The sequence below is a fragment of the Branchiostoma lanceolatum genome, chromosome 6, assembly GCF_035083965.1.
Source record: "Branchiostoma lanceolatum isolate klBraLanc5 chromosome 6, klBraLanc5.hap2, whole genome shotgun sequence".
NCBI classification, from domain to species: Eukaryota; Metazoa; Chordata; class Leptocardii; order Amphioxiformes; family Branchiostomatidae; genus Branchiostoma; species Branchiostoma lanceolatum.
This window is the reverse complement of record NC_089727.1, coordinates 3,591,305-3,609,246: the sequence shown is the minus strand read 5'-3', so window position 1 is coordinate 3,609,246 and position 17,942 is coordinate 3,591,305. Positions and strand designations below refer to the sequence as shown.

General features: G+C 42.2%; 1 protein-coding gene across 1 annotated transcript in view; it reads right to left on the bottom strand.

Moving 5' to 3' along the window:
* The window catches only part of LOC136437187 (protocadherin-7-like), a 79,520-nt gene that overhangs the window by 13,967 nt on the left and 47,611 nt on the right, over nucleotides 1-17,942 (bottom strand). The window contains exon 2 of the mRNA XM_066431670.1: nucleotides 3,588-3,807. Within this exon, the coding sequence (XP_066287767.1) occupies nucleotides 3,588-3,807 (220 nt within the window). The remainder of the gene's footprint in view (nucleotides 1-3,587; nucleotides 3,808-17,942) is intronic.

The following is a 17,942-nucleotide window of genomic DNA, read 5'->3' as shown; positions in this document are numbered from 1 at the left end:
CGACTCTGTTCACTCCCTGAGACTGTGTGCACCAAAGTACAAACTTTCCTCTGAGATTCTGTTTTCATGCAGAGTGTTGATATTCAAATCTAGCAAGTTTTAAAAAATCATAATCCAAGAACCAAGAAATTGAATTGGTGTGGGCCTAATGCCAAAATGCACATTCAAATTCTCGTCAATGACCAAAGGAAAATGTTTGCAAATCTGAGAACTTGGTATTTCTACCCCCACATTCAGGTGCATTTGGCACATGTGTTTCACAAAGCGACCTACATAACCATACACGTATAGACTGCCTAGCCAACGCAACATCTGGATATGAAACAAATCATACATTCAACAGCTCATAAACCGCTTCCGTTGATTTACATGCGCTTGTTTGACACTTAACAAGCCAATTCTCTTGATTTACTTTTGCTTGTGCAACGCCTTTGTTTGTGAGTGGCAGAGCGGTCACCTTGCAAAGTGTTTCTCGCCGAAGGAAATGTTTAATTCAGGCCCTCGACTGGAACATAAAACGGCTGCTGCCAAACTTATACCAATAAACAGAGAGCGGAGCAGAGCCGACGCCTGCGTGACCTGTGGGTTATAGCCGAGGGTCCTGGCAGCCCACTCGGTGAGATTGGTGTCAGATGAGCGCATTACATTGTTGAACTGTGCAGGTGAAGAACCTGTGAGCTCCCCGGGCTCATTCACATACATCATTCCTCGCAAGCCTGACCTCAGTTTGGTCTCGCAACAGTCTCACAAGATCTTAAAAGAAATCTATTCTCACAAGCCCAACCTCTGTTTGGTCTTGCAACAGTCTCGCAAGATCTCAAAAGAAATCCATTCTCACAAGCCTGACCTCTGTTTGGTCTTGCAACAGTCTCGCAAGATCTTAAAAAGAAATCTATTCTCACAAGCCCGACCTCTGTTTGGTCTTGCAACAGTCTCGCAAGATCTTAAAAAGAAATCTATTCTCACAAGCCCGACCTCTGTTTGGTCTTGCAACAGTCTCGCAAGATCTTAAAAGAAATCTATTCTCACAAGCCCGACCTCTGTTTGGTCTTGCAACAGTCTCGCAAGATCTTAAAAGAAATCTATTCTCACAAGCCTGACCTCTGTTTGGTCTTGCAACAGTCTCGCAAGATCTTAAAAGAAATCTATTCTCACAAGCCCGACCTCTGTTTGGTCTTGCAACAGTCTCGCAAGATCTTAAAAGAAATCTATTCTCACAAGCCTGACCTCTGTTTGGTCTTGCAACAGTCTCGCAAGATCTTAAAAGAAATCTATTCTCACAAGCCCGACCTCTGTTTGGTCTTGCAACAGTCTCGCAAGATCTTAAAAGAAATCTATTCTCACAAGCCCGACCTCTGTTTGGTCTTGCAACAGTCTCGCAAGATCTTAAAAGAAATCTATTCTCACAAGCCCGACCTCTGTTTGGTCTTGCAACAGTCTCGCAAGATCTTAAAAGAAATCTATTCTCACAAGCCTGACCTCTGTTTGGTCTTGCAACAGTCGAAAGATCTTAAAAGAAATCTATTCTCACAAGCCTGACCCCGTCTGGTCTTGCAACTGTTTCACAAGATCTTAAAAAGAAATCTTGCCTGCACCTCTCATGTGGTAATGTACCCTCAAGGCAGGGTCATTAAAGGTTGATGGCAGTCCATTCACATCAGTTCTTCTTTTCACCTTTTGGTTATAGTGTCATCAAGACCATTTGGGGCTGCAGTCTTTGCAACTGATGGATATAGTTGGCGACTAGAGTACCGCATGGCTAAATCATTTTCTCAGTAGGATTTTTATCTCAGAGGTATTGTAATCAGTTGGTGTGTTTGTTTGTTTGTTTGTCTGCAGTTCTGCAATCAACGTTTTGAGTGCTGGTCAACTCTTTCATCTTTTTTTTTCGTCTGGAAGTGGGAGACAGTGAAATATACTGACATCTTGAGAAATGTTTTCAAAAGCTTGCAGGCAATTCCTTCCCAATGCATTTAACCTACATACTGACTTAAAGGGTCTTGAACCCGATCTTCCCTTCCTGAAGTGTATTGAAATAACCCTCATCCAGCCATTCTTATGGTGCAATCAACTTTGTTGTATTGTAGGTAGTCGTACAATTTCAATGTCGTAGAATTTTCAAGCAAGCTGTGACAGAACCAACTACCGACAATGATCTAAGACAGCTTTTCCGTAACAGAATTTTGTATGACAATCCCAAGAGTTCCCTCAGTTTACGTGCAATAATGTGACCATGCCTTTACATCAATGGACTTGCCCCTCAGGTAAAATGTTACACAGGTACATCCGGGGATACGTGCGGGGGATATCATCCCAGAAATGGATTTGCTCAGCCGAAGCCAGGACAGTGTATAGTTATGGTTATTTGGGTTGGCTGTAATATTCTCGGGCGGCGGTGAATCTTATAGATAGAGCACTTTCCAGGGTGAGTTATGGGCTCAATCTTCCATAGCAGGGCCTGGAACCAGCCAAGGCACTAAAGCGACCGGGGGAGAGGGATATTGGAGATTGTTTACGATTGCTATAATTGAAAATTTGCCACTTCCACTTTTGCCGGGAATTTATTTCTTGGCATATCGGATTAGGTGGGATTGACCCTGCGCGCAGTTCGGGGGATCGTGTCAGAAGTGAGAGTTCATTGATAATAGTTGATGACGTTAAACTGTAAATGCAAGTTCGCGTGGTTTTAATTTCTTGCGGAGGGGGAAATGGAGTGTTCACTGTGGTTTTAAGCTCACACATTTTCAGGGAGATCCTGTCAGAAGTAAGGGTTCGTGGGTACAGAAAATGGTGTTACGGGAGTGTGTAACAGTACCGAAGATGCAAATACAATTAGGTTTGATTTGCATATTCAGTACACTTAACGTTACATGCTCACGGACTTGCAGGGGGATCGTGTCAAAAGTGATGGTTCATTGATAAGAGTTGGATATATTATATTTCCTTGATGATAAGTACTGCTGTAATTTTTGTTGTATATTGAACTGTGTGTCAATCTGCTCAGCATGCTGAAGGGAGACCTGAAACAAAGAGGGCGAGGCCCTCCTATAACAGAAAATAAACTCCAAGAACTCTAAGGGAAGACGCAAGACACAGTGGAAGAAGATGGAGAAATACTGAATGCAGCTGCAGGACGTTTCAACAACTGCAGATGCAGAAACCCTCAGATTCTGTTTTGATGCTGATTTTCCAATATAGCCTTATTTTTTAAAAATATGAGAACCAAGAAATTAAATTGGTGTGGCCTAAGGGAGAAAAATGTTGATATTCCTAAGCTTTCTCACTTGTCTCCACAGGTATTTCTGTTTTGTTCGAAGCCCCCTCGCAATTTTCATGTTGATATTCCAATCCAGCACATTCCTTTTTAATACGAGAACCAAGAAATTAAATTGGTGTGGCCTAAGGGGGAAAAATGTTGATATTCCTAAGCTTTCTCACTTGTCTCAACAGGTATTTCTGTCTTGTTTGAAGCCCCCTTGCAATTTTCATGTTGATATTCCAATCCAGCACATTCCTTTTTAATACGAGAACCAAGAAATCAAATTGGTGTGGAAAAAAATATATCTTGATATCGCAGCACTTCTTACCTGTCTCTACAGGTAGATCTGTCTTGTTCGAAGCCCCTTCGCAGCTTTGGGGTCGAAGGTCAGCGGTAGGAGAGCTGCGGACTTCCTTGTCGCTGTCGCCCCGGCCGCTGTCGTGGTTGCTATGGACGGAGCCGCGCCCGCTGTCGTGGTTGCTATGGGTTGAGTTAAGGCTCTCATCGGAGGTGTGTCCGTCCTTCAGCATCCTAAGAAGACGAGCCTCCTGTAGAAATAATGATAATAATGGTTTATTGGTCAAAAATTACCCGTGCAATGGCAGCAAGTGCTGATTTGCTGCAGGGTTTACAATCATATAATACACAACAGATACATATTTGCTCCACACTTGCACTTTGTGGAACTGTCACAAGGGTCTGGGAAGCTGCCATTCAGCGCCAGCAAGTGACCTCAATACGACCTTCCCAACTGAAGTCAGGTACTCATTCACACCTTTTCTAAGGGCACAACATCGGGGCATACCAGTGGTTTGGAACCCGGGACCTCTCGGTTCTGGGCGAAACACCCTACCGATTGCGCCACACGATGCCACGGAGCGAAAAAAGTTGTGTCAAAATATTTGGAAGAGCACAACTATACACTGTTGGCTAGCTGTAAGATGTTAAAGGTAACTGTTTAAATGTACAGCGGATATTCTTGACAACTACAGCAAGAGCTATCCATTATTGCAATTCGGGACTGTATGATCTTCAGATCAAAAGAAACAAAGCCCAAAACTTCTGCTGCAATACCATAACAAGTCACTAGGTGAGGAAGGAACCAGAAGTTAGAATATATATATTATATAGGGAATAGATGTAGTTGAATCTTACCTAAGTGACTGTTTATCATCTACCTAAAATTTTCTGTACCAAAATACACTCTACACCTTAAATAACACTCATTACAGCCACACCTACATCACCTACAAATGATGAAGGACTCCAATGTCATGTATATGGATTATAAATACGATAATATATTGCTTTGGATTCGATTCTTCGAGTGTTGATTACAAACCAGTTTATGTTAGAATCAGCACACCATTCCCAATACTGAACCTATACAACGATGACAACCACAGGCACATCACCTATGAGTGATAGTACAGTATAAATACTACATGAAAGCCAGAAGTAAGATGCTTTGGATTTGATCCAAAAGGATAGAATTACGTCCTCAGATGTTGTCTACGAACCAGTTCATGTTGGAATTATTCCCACCCTTGCACCTGCAAAAGGCTCCTACATAACCACAGCTTGGTGATCTATGGATACATAAATACTACATGAATGCCAGTCGGACAAGTTCATAAATCATTTACGGACTCCAGCCTCCCTTCTGTTCATTTGGTTAAGATGACAAAGCGAGTGCGGAATTTTCTCTGTCTCTTATCTGACTTGTGGATTACGCAAACTCCCGATGTGAAATAGAAAACATGCATAATACCACGGCTATTTAGTACCTATCGATTAATCATGCTCTCTATAATACATTTTGGACAGACTAGGTATAGAAGATCGTGGATGGTTGGATGGACACTGCAACTTCAATTCTTCCCCAAAACTTTGTTTCCCAATATCTTTTTCCCAAAAAAACTTCCAAAATCAATCTTCTTCCAGTGAAACTTAGAATGCTTCCTGGAAGTACTGTCAAACGTGATAAAGTGGACAATAAAATCTGGTCTATGTGGACAGGTGGACACTATAGACAGGATAATATGCCTGTGTCAATGTCAATTATGTTAGGGACCACCAAAAAGTGTAGCCTGAGTGTCATCCTGTTTCAGTTCCAGGTTTGGTGAAGGTAGAGCCTGGAACTGAAACAGGATGACACTCAGGCTACAAAAAGTGGTCATATGGGCCAGATGGTTGGTCGTTTTGTACAGGTTTGACTGCATGTGTACAGAGAAAGCATATATCATCATCTGACAACTGTGTATCAAAGTAGGCAACGACTGTTTTGAAATCTTCCTTTGCCTGTTTGACATAGGTCCTAGACACCCCCCAAAGGAACATCCATAGCCCCTGAAGGCTTTACAAAGACATCTGCACAGACTCCCCTGAGAGGACTTATAAAGACATATGCACTGACCCCTGGGTGTGACCTTTTCCCAAGCTGCAGGTTTGTAATGCGATACCCTGAGCAGGACACCCACTCCAATCCATTCCCCACTGCTGGCAGGCCACAAATGGTTTACAGGTGTGCTGCACAAGCTGGGGCTCTGTTGGGGGTTGGCAGTATCCTTGTCTTACAATTTGTACTCCCCTGTGTGAGATGCTAATTGAAGACCATATGGACACTGAATTTCATGGGCCCTCATGAAAGTAGGCTGAGGTTCAGCCCCCTTTAGCCTATGTCACTGTCTGGGTGAGGTTATGAGTTTGGGAAATGGTTTTGTAGTTATGGTTTCAGTAAATGTTAGTCTATGGAATTTATTCTATAGGTTCCTTATAAAACAATGTCTCAGAGTTAGCCTGGAATCCAGGCCGTTCCCAGGGCCTGCACAGACCAGCTCCTGGGCCAACATGCCTCCAAGGAACTGTGATTCAGAGCCTAGCCTAGAGATGTGTCCCCCCTGAAACAGTCTGGCATCCAGGCTATTTCTAGAGTAGAATAGAGTAGAGTCTACAGTCAGGTAGGATGCTGAGGGAGCTTCACACAGTAAGAGTGAGTGTAAAACCTCCCAATTTCACTGCCAAACTCAGACCCTAACATTGCTACAGTATTATGGAAATGAGGAGTATCAATTTCTGCTATCCAGAGATAGACATCATGTTCCTTTGATCAATGCACATGTTTCCTGTGTGTACTGACTTTGATTAATTGTCATTCAGCAGTAGAGGGGCAGAGAGTAATGGACCAAGCTGCAGTATCATTTCCAGATGCACATAGTTTTCAGTCCTATCACTGTAAATGCATTTAACTTCGAATTGGTTTTACTTCACGCTAAGACAAAAATGGAGTGCTTGCGGTGGTTTTAAGTTTGCGGCATTGCTATAGTCACATACTGCTACAGTATTGGAAAAAAATGTTTGCGGTGGCTTTAAGCTCGCGATTCAACAGTCACCGTGAAAACCACAAACATAAAACCACCACAAACATTTCTGCATTTACAGTAACTGAAGAGTAGAGTCCCTGTTTTGATTAGTTTGTTTTATTAGTTTTTCATTCATTTACGACGTGCCTAAAGGCTACTGTACTAAAAATGACAACCTGATCTATCCCTATCAAAATTCCCAAGAAACCCCCCAAGGTGATTGTCCCCCTGCCAAGACCACCTACAAGAAGGCTGACAATCACTCTCACTGGGTTTGTGCACTTGCCTGAAGTGTCTTACAGCTTAGCCTGGATGCCACACCCCCAATCTCTATAATATCTCGTGTGCTAGATTTACATGTATCAGATATTGTGGGTTTGGCATCCAGGCTACTAGCATCTCTCTATGATGCAATGATCTCAATTACAATTTTGGTTGATAGATATATTCTCTTATTTTCTTGATTCCTTCCCACTAACATACATGTACCTCTTGCTAAAGTTCCACACACTCAAAACTAAGAGCTAGCCTCTTCAAACATCTCTACTTCAGCTTGAAAAGTCATTGAGAAAAATCGTTACATTTCAAGTAACCCACCAAGCTCACTGTAAAAGATAGATGTAGACTATTTCTTTTAGCATACAACACCAATCTATGGGCCAATTTACACACAGCTTGTCTAGATATCTGGACTGCAGATATCTGCCAGGCGACAGCTTTTTTCTGTGTCTAAACAGGAATTTTATGGTCTTAATGAGGGTTTTTTTAGATGTCGGGAAAATTTCAGCCGACCACTCTGAAGCATTCGCCCGACAACTCAGCGGGAGTCCCCGACCGCTCCAGCCGGACGTCTAAACAGAATGTGTCGCGTAGTAGACATCTGGAGGTCGGGGTTCACGCTAGTTTGCATATTTGGCGGGCGATAAAGCGGGAAAACTTCTTAGCATCAAGAATCATTTGTTCCCAAACGGACGACGGACTTCTTTCGTGATGCCAGATCGTTCGGTGGATCGGCCCTCCCCCCTCCGCCACGACAAGGGCAGCGAGTAGGAACGCAGCGTTGATTCTGACCGGTCGCTGTCGTCTTCCCCGGTACCTCAAACGCCTCTTACGCTCAACCCTTGCTTGCTGCCTCATGTTTAGCCACACGCGAGTCAGATAAAGAAAGAATACCATATTCATCATGACGAAAAACACAGGCGGTTCTCCCGCCATTTTGAAACGCGCGCGAAAGGTTAAATAGGGTCACGAGTGCAATTAGCGCGCTGCGTGAGTCCTGCGGTACTTCCTGTCGGTGTGTATAAATGCGTCCAGATATCTAAGGCTTAGATGTCGGCGGATTTTTAGATATCTGAAAAAACTCTGTATAAATTGGGCCTATGGCGCTTGGATGCCAGACTGTTTCTAGCCTGGATACCAGACCCCCAGTCTCTAACATATCTATAGATGAGGGCCTGCATGGGGGGGTCCCGACAACACTCTACGCTAAATTCGGAAGGCCGGCTACGTAATACGCTAAATTCAGAAAGCCTCCCTACCAGTGTTCTCGGCAGCCTGAAATTTTTACCCGTCATTTCAATTTTCCTGTCGGGAAGAAAATATCGAGCGCCGAAGGCGCGAGGCGTCGCGCCGGAGGCGTGACCATCCTAGGGGGGTCCGGGGGTATTCTCCCCCGGAAAATTTTGGAATCTAGACCCTCTGAAACGCTATTTCCTGCATTTTGAGGGGCAAATTTCTTGGTAGAATAAGCTTAGTTTAATGACATCTCTTTCGGTGAAAAATTACACAAGGGTTTCAGGCTTAATTTTGGGAGGAGGCGTGCTGTCGATCATCGCGGTAAGATCGAATGTTCACACACAAGCTACATTTCTATGTTGTATACAATCGGCAAAGAAAAGAAAATCAAGAACAACAAAACTTTATTACGTATCTACGTCCTACAAAAAATACACACAGAATAAGTCGGCAAAATTAAAATTTTTCAACGCTTGTCCCGTATGCTCCCTGTAATTATTGAACATAGAATTTGACACCCTACTTTGAGAAAGAACGCCATAAAGACGTCCATTTTTTTCTCCCATGTTTTCCACGGTTAATTTCTCCGGTAACTGCACTGAATGTCTTCAAAAGTTGTCGATTCAAGCCTTCCAACAGCCGCTTCGTCGTGCGATCCTTGCGATCCCCGCCATTCCTCTAACATCTCGCAAATTCACGCTTAGCTGAAATCACGCGAGTAGCGAGACTCGCATGTCATTGGTCAATATTTCTTGACGCGACGGAGACGACGCACTGTGATTGGTGGTCATGGTGGAATAGAATATCTGACGCCTGTTTACCATTTCTTTCGGGAAGAAAGCGCATTCAACTCAGCCGCCGCGGCTTGAAACTTTAATAATGTTTTACAGATTACAGAAAGCCTAGCTATAGGAATATTGCTGAATTTTTAGGCTTCTTTGATAACGAGACTGACGGTGAACCGAGAGGGACAAAACAGAAATAAACGTCAGCCCGATGCGACCAGCCAAAACTTTGGGGAGGGCAGCCGAGTTTTCGGCGGCCACCAAATATCCACCACGGCGCTCTTTGTGTGTGGCTGGGGTTGTCGCCGGCGGGCATTAGAAAATGATCTAGATCGCCCTCGTCGCGAACTTCCGGTGATCCTCTGGAGTTTATGCAAAATTCTAAACTCTGTCTAGATATCTTTACACACCGATTTTTGTCCATTAAAAATGACGGGTTGGGCAAAAATTTTGTCCGTCATGAGCGACAAAAACCCGTCAAATGACGGGAGGACGGGCGCTGGCGAGAACACTGCTCCCTACGCTCTATGCTAAATTCAGAACCCCCCCCCCTACGCTCTACGCTAAATTATGGAGTGGTCGGCAACGCTCTACGTAAAATTAAAACGGCCGATTACGCTCTACGTAAAAGGGGCATGCAAGCCCTCATAGATATGTTAAGAGATTGGGGGTCTGGTATCCAGGCTAGACTGTTTCCAGGGCCTACCCTGAGGCCAGCCCCTTGGCTCCAAGGCCAACATGCCCCCAAGGAAATCTTACACAGGCCCCCTCCCAGGCTTCAGGGGAAACAGTCTGGCATCCAGGATACACATACACATCCATCTTTAGATATTACACACCCGTGCACTTATGATAGATATAGCTTCCCAACAATAGCAATAACATCATAAGTCTGAAGATATTAGATTAGATTTGAGATACATTGTATTACACACACACCTGCAAAGCTAACATTATCCTTGACACATCACATACATAAGCACAGTCAAATGTGTGGATATGATTAATCCTTCTTATTCTAGCTTTCCCCAGAGAGGCAGTAATATTCATCTCACAACTCCAACTCAACAATAATCAATTACAGGCATAGCAACACTCAGGCAGCTTGTGTTACACCCTTGGAGAACCATCCTTCATTGTGGAAACTCAGCAATATCAAAGAACACTTCACAGAAGATCAGGTCGCAGCTAGAGTGTGACCACACTGGTGAGAACACTACAAATCAATTAGGGCAGATACCAAGGAGATTTTCCTCTGGAATTTCCCCCCAGGCCTCCCCAGGCGAAACATGTGTAACCCATTTCCACAGTGAATTTGAGACTGTGTTTACAGCATACCACAGAGATACAACAGCCACAGTTTAACATTTACAACATAGTCTGGGCTAGGTTTATAGTCAACACTCAACTAAGGCCTCATTATCACCGATAACCTAAACCTCAACAGATGCAACCTTTTAAGGGGGGAGGGCTATCTGGACAAGTGGAGTTAGATGTTACCATCTTGTAAGTACAGGTGTCAGTGTTATTTTTAGCTTCCAAACCTTAATACCCTGAACAATTGATTACCTGAGGGAGGAAAGCCTCTTTACATTTCAGAATGTCCAGAATGATCTTACAAATACCCACATATTATTGCAGTCAGGCATGTTTATACTTAAATCTACTCTACTATTCAGTGTGCTTGTTCATAAAATTTATTTGGACATTTGTTTTATTAGTTCAGACATATACAGCTGAATTTCGTCATTCCAAAAGCCACTTTGTAAAGTGTGACCTGAAGTTGTATTTCTTGCAGCCAAAGAGACCAAACACAACCCCTCGCTGCATCCAAGCTTTTGTTCTCTCCTAGTCCTAGTATCCATTCCTGAGAACAGACCACTACAAGCACCAGTGACATTTCATGACAATTGACAGAAACCAAAGGCAAGCTAACCAAAACCACCCCACTAGCATGACAGGCCAGCATGTTTGTTGGGGACAAACCCACTCAAAACACATGTGGGAAATGTTGGGGGCTGGGCCAGGTACACAGGGCATGTCACTTTAATTTGGGAGGCTAAGACATCCAAAAAAGATCCAGGACATGAAACAATGGACCCTGTCCAATTGTTGGTTTTTAGTATGGCGGGTCTGGAATGTTCCTGAATCTACTTTACTCTGAAATCCATTTAGTCACGATGTAATCAAAATACAATCCACACATCAACAAATACCCTAAAGGAACTTGATTGAAAAGAATTCCATGCAATCTGTAATAAGTGTCTCAGATCCACAATATTCTCTAATCAAGACATGAAAGTGTCAACTTGTAATGATTATGTACTAGGAAAATGATGCTATTGTGACATGACCTTGAGGGAATTACCTGGCCAACATTTAAAGGCAACCGAAGCAATATTAGGGCCTGAAAATCGTATTTTGAAAGTCAATAGCCATTTCTATACATGACCAAGACTATCACAATGTATAGCGACATCCATAATGCAAAAATTTAACTTCGTTGTAATGTGAGAACTCCCTAAAAATCGTCGCCAGGGTTTTTGTAGGCTCGCGCAACTAAGGGGATCATCGTATGGCATGTTTTTGCACGGTTTTAAAATGCTCAAAGTATGAAGCTATTACACAAATGTGCTAGACAGTGTTAGTAAATGTCACTACAATAAATGTTTTTTTATTTCCATTTTTTGGTCCCTGATATTGCTTTGGTTGCCTTTAAGGGAATCCATTGCAGGAGACTGAATGAACTTAAACTTTCCCATGACTACCTACCTAATGGAGCTATCTAACCAGTTGTACTCATAATGCAACTCACATACTAGCAAGAATCCCAAAAGTTTGAGGGGGTTTGAAAGAATTCCTTGCCTTCCCTTTGGGGCCTAATAAGCGTTTCAGAACCACATGATAAGCCAAGCAACTCAAAATCATACATAAAACATTCATATTCTTACACAAATGGTAGAATTCCCCCTAGATCATATCCACACATGCTTCAGGACTACAAATATGACATAGGACTACAAACAATGTGCTGTAAGTTCAACTCAGGTTGTGTACAACAAATAGTCCTCTCCCTCTGGACTTCGCTGAATGATGTCTACTGCAAACTTGCCGTGGACTTGTGCCAGGTTTTAGTAATCCTGGCTTTCACAAATGGTTACTTTTAAACTCTTCGTTGCCAACAACTTTCAGAAATGTTTAGTATCAAGCCTCGACAGCCGAGCCCTTTTGTGCACGGTTAGCTTAAAGCTGAAAGGTGAAGATTCATCAAAAAGGCCACACCAATTTATTTCCTTGGTGCTCAGGCATTTTGAGGTGACAGTACAACAAGTGAACATCATAAAATCAGAGCGTAGGGAGAAAAACCTCAATATGACTGTATTCACAGCATAAAACTGGGTGCACCAAGGCATGAACATGGTCCTCAAGCTTTGTTTTCATAACGTTTTCCCAGAATCTGATAAGCATATTTATCTAAAATCCAAGAACCAACCAATCAAATTGTTATGGCCCAAGTCATTGTTCTATAACAGAATGTCGAACAGGTCAATATCACCTGGGTCGACGACACCCTTTTCCCAACAGACCCATCACTCATTCTGTTGCTAGGCAACCGGAGGATAACGAACTCTGCTAGCGAGCGTGATCATTCCACCGAATCAAAGTTTCTCTTTGTCACATTTACAGAATGGAACATTCTTCTTTTGGAGCTGCTTGATGCCAATATCAATTTGGCAAGCAAATGTACCGCGATGAACTACCAGAAACAACACAATGTGTCGATACACAGAGGCACAACCAGCTGATGAGAATCGATGTCTCCAATATGCACTTGTTATGACTCAGTGCTGGTGCTGAATACTACTCACACTATTATCCCAATCTCTTCATAATCACACGAAACACACCCAGTTCATGATAATAGTCCTCTTTGTGCACTTAATCGGCTGACATTCAACGAAGCCTTAAACACATCAGCGAAGATATTTACCCTACAGTTACAAATTTAGCACAATTCAGAAAACGACCACAACAAGTATGAGAGCGTCTTCATTTTCATTCAGGACGTAACGCTCAAGTGCAAGTTATCCCCTTCAGTCGAAGATGTATTAAAGAACCACTTTAAGGGCTGAATAGCATCGCATCTTGGCTTGCATAAACCCCTTAAGTCATGCCATAAGACCCTCAACCGTTATTGAACTAAGATACGCTAGAATGAAGACGCACGGTTGGATGTAGAGGTAATAACATACGGCTGTGAGAACTTAGCATGGATGGCGAGGCGCACTTTATGTGCTGCGCAATACAAAGTCAGTAATATAATATATTGGATGTGATGCAGTTTCTGATATAGAACGGTATCATAATTATGGATTTTCCCATTTTATTGATATTCAATTCGGTAGGACTGGACTGAAGCAATGCTACAATGTAACTCGTGACAAGAACACATGAAACATGGTGAAACCAATACAAGGAAAAGACAATATTAAGATAAAGCTGTTGTACCATTACAACAGAATTACACAAACCTACATCTTGAGACTTAAAGAGAAACAACAAGATTAGAGACAACGTCCCAAACGTGACAGTTGGCTCGCTAGGAGATATTGCCCATGAGAAATAATGATCAAAGGGTGTCGTTGATTGCACGGAGTGGGTCAAATTTCATATCTTTTGAAATTAACTCGCACACTGGGACACATTTAGCACTCACGTGGGCCTACTTCACCCCACACACAAGTCAATAAGGCCATACCATTTCTTGGTTGTCGGATTTAAAAAAAAATTATGCCAGATTGGAATGTCAGCAAGAAAACTGAATCTGAGGGGAAAGTGTGAACTTTAGTGCACACAGTTTCAGGGAGTGAACAGAGTCAGTTTGCACGCCAGCCCTCTGTTTACATTATGCTTTCTTCCTAAAATTTTACATCAAAATGTCCAAGTAAAAAACATATGAAATTGGTGTGGCCTAATGACCCATATAGCATATCTGAGCCATGATAGTCACTGATAAGGTTTGATATAAGGATTGGAATGCATGTCATACTCCAGAACCACCTTGCTACATTCCTTGTAGCAGTAGATTACATATTATAAGCAGCTTGTTACACTGTTTACATGGATGATTTAGAGTGAATATGGATTTTGGAATGCATTGAAATGTTTTTTTTTTGTCTCTATTTTTTGGCGGTCCCTTTGATCATTTTTCCCAATCAACACAAGAATTAAAAATCCTACCTATAGTGACCACCTGTCCACATGGACCAAGATTTTATTTGCCCTGAGTGGTCTTCTTTGACAGTTTTCACTATAGTTTGGTAGCTTTCCTCAGTTTTCCACCTTGCACAGCAAAACCTAGCACATACATGGACTCTGATGAACCCATTCCTCTACAAGCAGATGGTTTACCCACTTAACAAAGATGGTCCCCAGAGAGAGATTCCCTTCACCCAAAATGTGACATCTCTCGACATCATGAGTGATATGTATTTCACCAACTATACATTACCTGCAACTGATACAGCTTCTAATGTACCAGGGTTTTATCAGGAGGAATGCTCAATCGATGCCGCAATGACTGCTCTAGTTATTCCCCACAATTACTTATTGGGTCGAAGCTATTTCAATTTACTCTTTATATGAAGGAAGGTAACGTCACATGTAGCTAGTAGTAGAGGATATTTGTAATGTTGAGATTTTTTTTTTCTACTATCAATATTCTGACAGTTCTTCATGTCCATAACTACCATATTTTACCATTTCTTTGAATGAGTTTAGAACAGTTCAAGCGTAAATGGAATACACTGTGAACAGGACTTAGGTACCTTTCCATTTCACATTTGAAATCTTTGAAAAAAGGAATCCAGGGTAGGTAGTACTACCTACAGCTGTATATGCTACAAATGTTTATGTTGAAACTACATGTCTGTCTTGTTTTGCATATAGAACAAGGAATGAAGCAGGGAGGTTCAAAAGAAACCTTGACCTTCATCTTACCACTTATTTAGACTTAGAGGCTTCCACGTCACGCCATGCATGAGGCAGTTAGAGAAGTCCAGCGCGTTGTGTCTCATCTCACCAAATATCATCAAAATCCATCCATAGCTTCTTCAATTATGCTGGCCAAGGTACAAATGTATGTTAGAACTACATCATGATTGTACAGTCTGTCTCATTCTGCAGAGGAATGCCCAAGGGATGTCCAAAAACAACCTTGGCCTTCATCTCACAAAGGCCGTATATACTGATTTCCATCAAAATCCATCCATAGCTTCTTCAATTATGCTGGCGATGTAAGTACGAGTGTGTGTTAGAACTATATCATGTATGTCCAATTCTGCAGATACACCAAGGATTGTATGTCTAATTCTGCAGAGGAATACCCCAGGGTTGTCCAAAAACAACCTTGGCCTTCATCTCACAAACACCATACTGATTTCCGTCACCATCCATCCATAGCCTCACGAGTTATCTGGCCGAAGTAGTTCGGAAATACAGACAAACACACCGAAAACACAGAGGTAACAGCCTATCCCCTTGGGACGAGAAGATGCAATAAAAGGTTCGACTCATTCAATATCCGCAGCATCATTTCAGCCCTGCATGGCCGACTCTGGAGGGTGTTACATTCTCGTGATGACTTGCTCCAATTCTGCGGAGCGTCTGAGATGAACACTCTCCTCAGTTTTATGGTTGTCTCTGGCCACCTGGGACACACCTAGCTGTAATGGGACCATATCAGCTTTCCACCGGACCAGCTCAGACTCATTTCTGCGGTCTACGGACTGTCTGCGATACCATCTTAAACTGTCTCCTGGTTTAATACGTCATCTGTCATTCTTTCATCGCTTTTTCTTGTGCAGAGAGGTGAGATTGTGACCTAGAAACACTTTCGAGGCTTGAGAGAGAAATGGTTAATGGTCGTTTTTGTGATTTTCCCACTTGGGAAAGCATCTGGGGATGACACTTCAGAGTACCATCAAGCCTTAGAAACGGAAGAAGTGTCTTAGATGTTCCAGCTGAAATAGATGACCTGAAAATTGCTTCGTGAAAGCAACTGGGGTTGACACTTCAGAGCGAGGCATGGCTTTAGAAATTGAAAAAAAAAAATGTTTTAGATCTTCCTGCTGACCTCAAAATTGCTTCAGACTTCAAAGGAATTCAATCAATCAAACAAACACCGAAACAGGCAAAAGGATGGTCCACAAAGGCCATGATTTGATTTTGCGGTTGGGAGAAAATGGAGTGCTTGTGTTGGTATTTAGTTCGCCGTTGAAAAAAGGAGGTAGATGGGCACAAGACAGAACAAGCAGTGGTTTTATGTTAGCGGTGAAGAGGTTACTTTGAAAACTGCAAACATAAAACAGCCGCAATTTTAAATGCATTTACAGTATTCTTAGAAATATGGCCCGTGATATTATCAAGATTACACTAATTGACGTCATTAAGCATCACAGGGGAGTCTTTATCATGTTTTATTCATTCTCTAATTAAGAAAAGCCATGTTGATTTCCCCCCTGATTAAGATACAAATCCAAGAACCACAACACTTGACTACTTCCGCCCAAGTCACGACTTGAGAAGCAACAATAGCGGTTCCCCTTAAAGAAAGCCTACATGATGAATAAGACATGAAGGTCATTCTCAGTCCACTCCCATTTGGGATCCAAGAACCAATCCTTCATCTTTCAAATACAAGTGCATTACTGTAATTTCTAACTTGATCAAGTTGAACTGTATGGCCCTCACCTAAATCATATCAGAACTAATGGCAGCTCTCTGTCTTGCATACAATGCATCACTAACCTAAAGTAACTTGTCTTTAAGGATTATAACTGTAAACATTTCCAAGAAACAATTCTTCATCTAAGATACAAGTGCATTACTGTACGTTCTAACTAGATCAGAGTGAACTTAAGACCCTTACCTAAATCATATCCTAACTAATGGCAGCTTTCTGTCTTGCAGACAAATATTACATGCACTAACCTAAAGCAAACTGTCTGCAGGGATTATAATTTTCAAGAAACAATCCATCTAAGTTACAAGTGCATTACTGTTGTAACTAGATCAGCCTGCGAGGGCCTTACTGGAATAATAGTTCAACTAATGGTATAGCTTTCTGTCTTGCTTGCAGGTAAACTGTCTATGTTGTTGTATGCTGAAATGTAATTTTTCAACCAGCATATCATCAAAGGCCTTGAATGTACAGTGATACAAAAGCCCCAAGCACTTCTTTCACACAGGAAGACATAGATACCTGAAGCTAAAAAAGACTGGTTGATGATCATGATGTATTTTCTTAACTATGGCACCTGCTTAAACACGGGACCCCCATTTTATGTCCCTTCCGAAAGACGGGTGCAACCTCCACCAAGATGCTCTTCCCAGGATTGAACCTGGATTTCCAAGTTGCCAACTCGTCTGAACCAGAAGCTCGACAGTGAGGCTGCTCCCAGTTGAGCTACGGGGACATACATGTACCTTCTACCCTAACCTAGTGACTTAGAAGTGAGTGGTGACATTTTTAACCTCTAAAATTCTTTGATATGGAACAGTACAGATTTGATCATCCATTACATGTACAAACAGTATCAGGAATCAGGATGTGAAGAATGACGAGGAAGAGCCCGTCGCTCTTGTGAATCAGACAATTGACTACCAACGGGTGACTATTTCAGCACTAAGGACAGGCACGGGTTGCAGTAGACTGAATAGTGCTAACAAGTCACATTTTGGCCCTGTTAATATTTTTCAACTTGCAATAGAAAACCTTAAATGTACTTAACAGACAGGTCAAGCACATTTCCTCCGTTAATATTTCCCAACTTACGGTAGAAGCCCTTGGATATACTTAACAGGAAAATCCAGCACATTTTCCTCCCTGCTTATATTTTCCCAACTTAAGGTAGAAACCCTTTCACATAAATCAAGCAAAATCTCTTCCCTATCTACTTCCCAACTTGCAACAGAGAACCTTAAATGCACTTCCCACACAAATAAAGCACATTTTCCTCC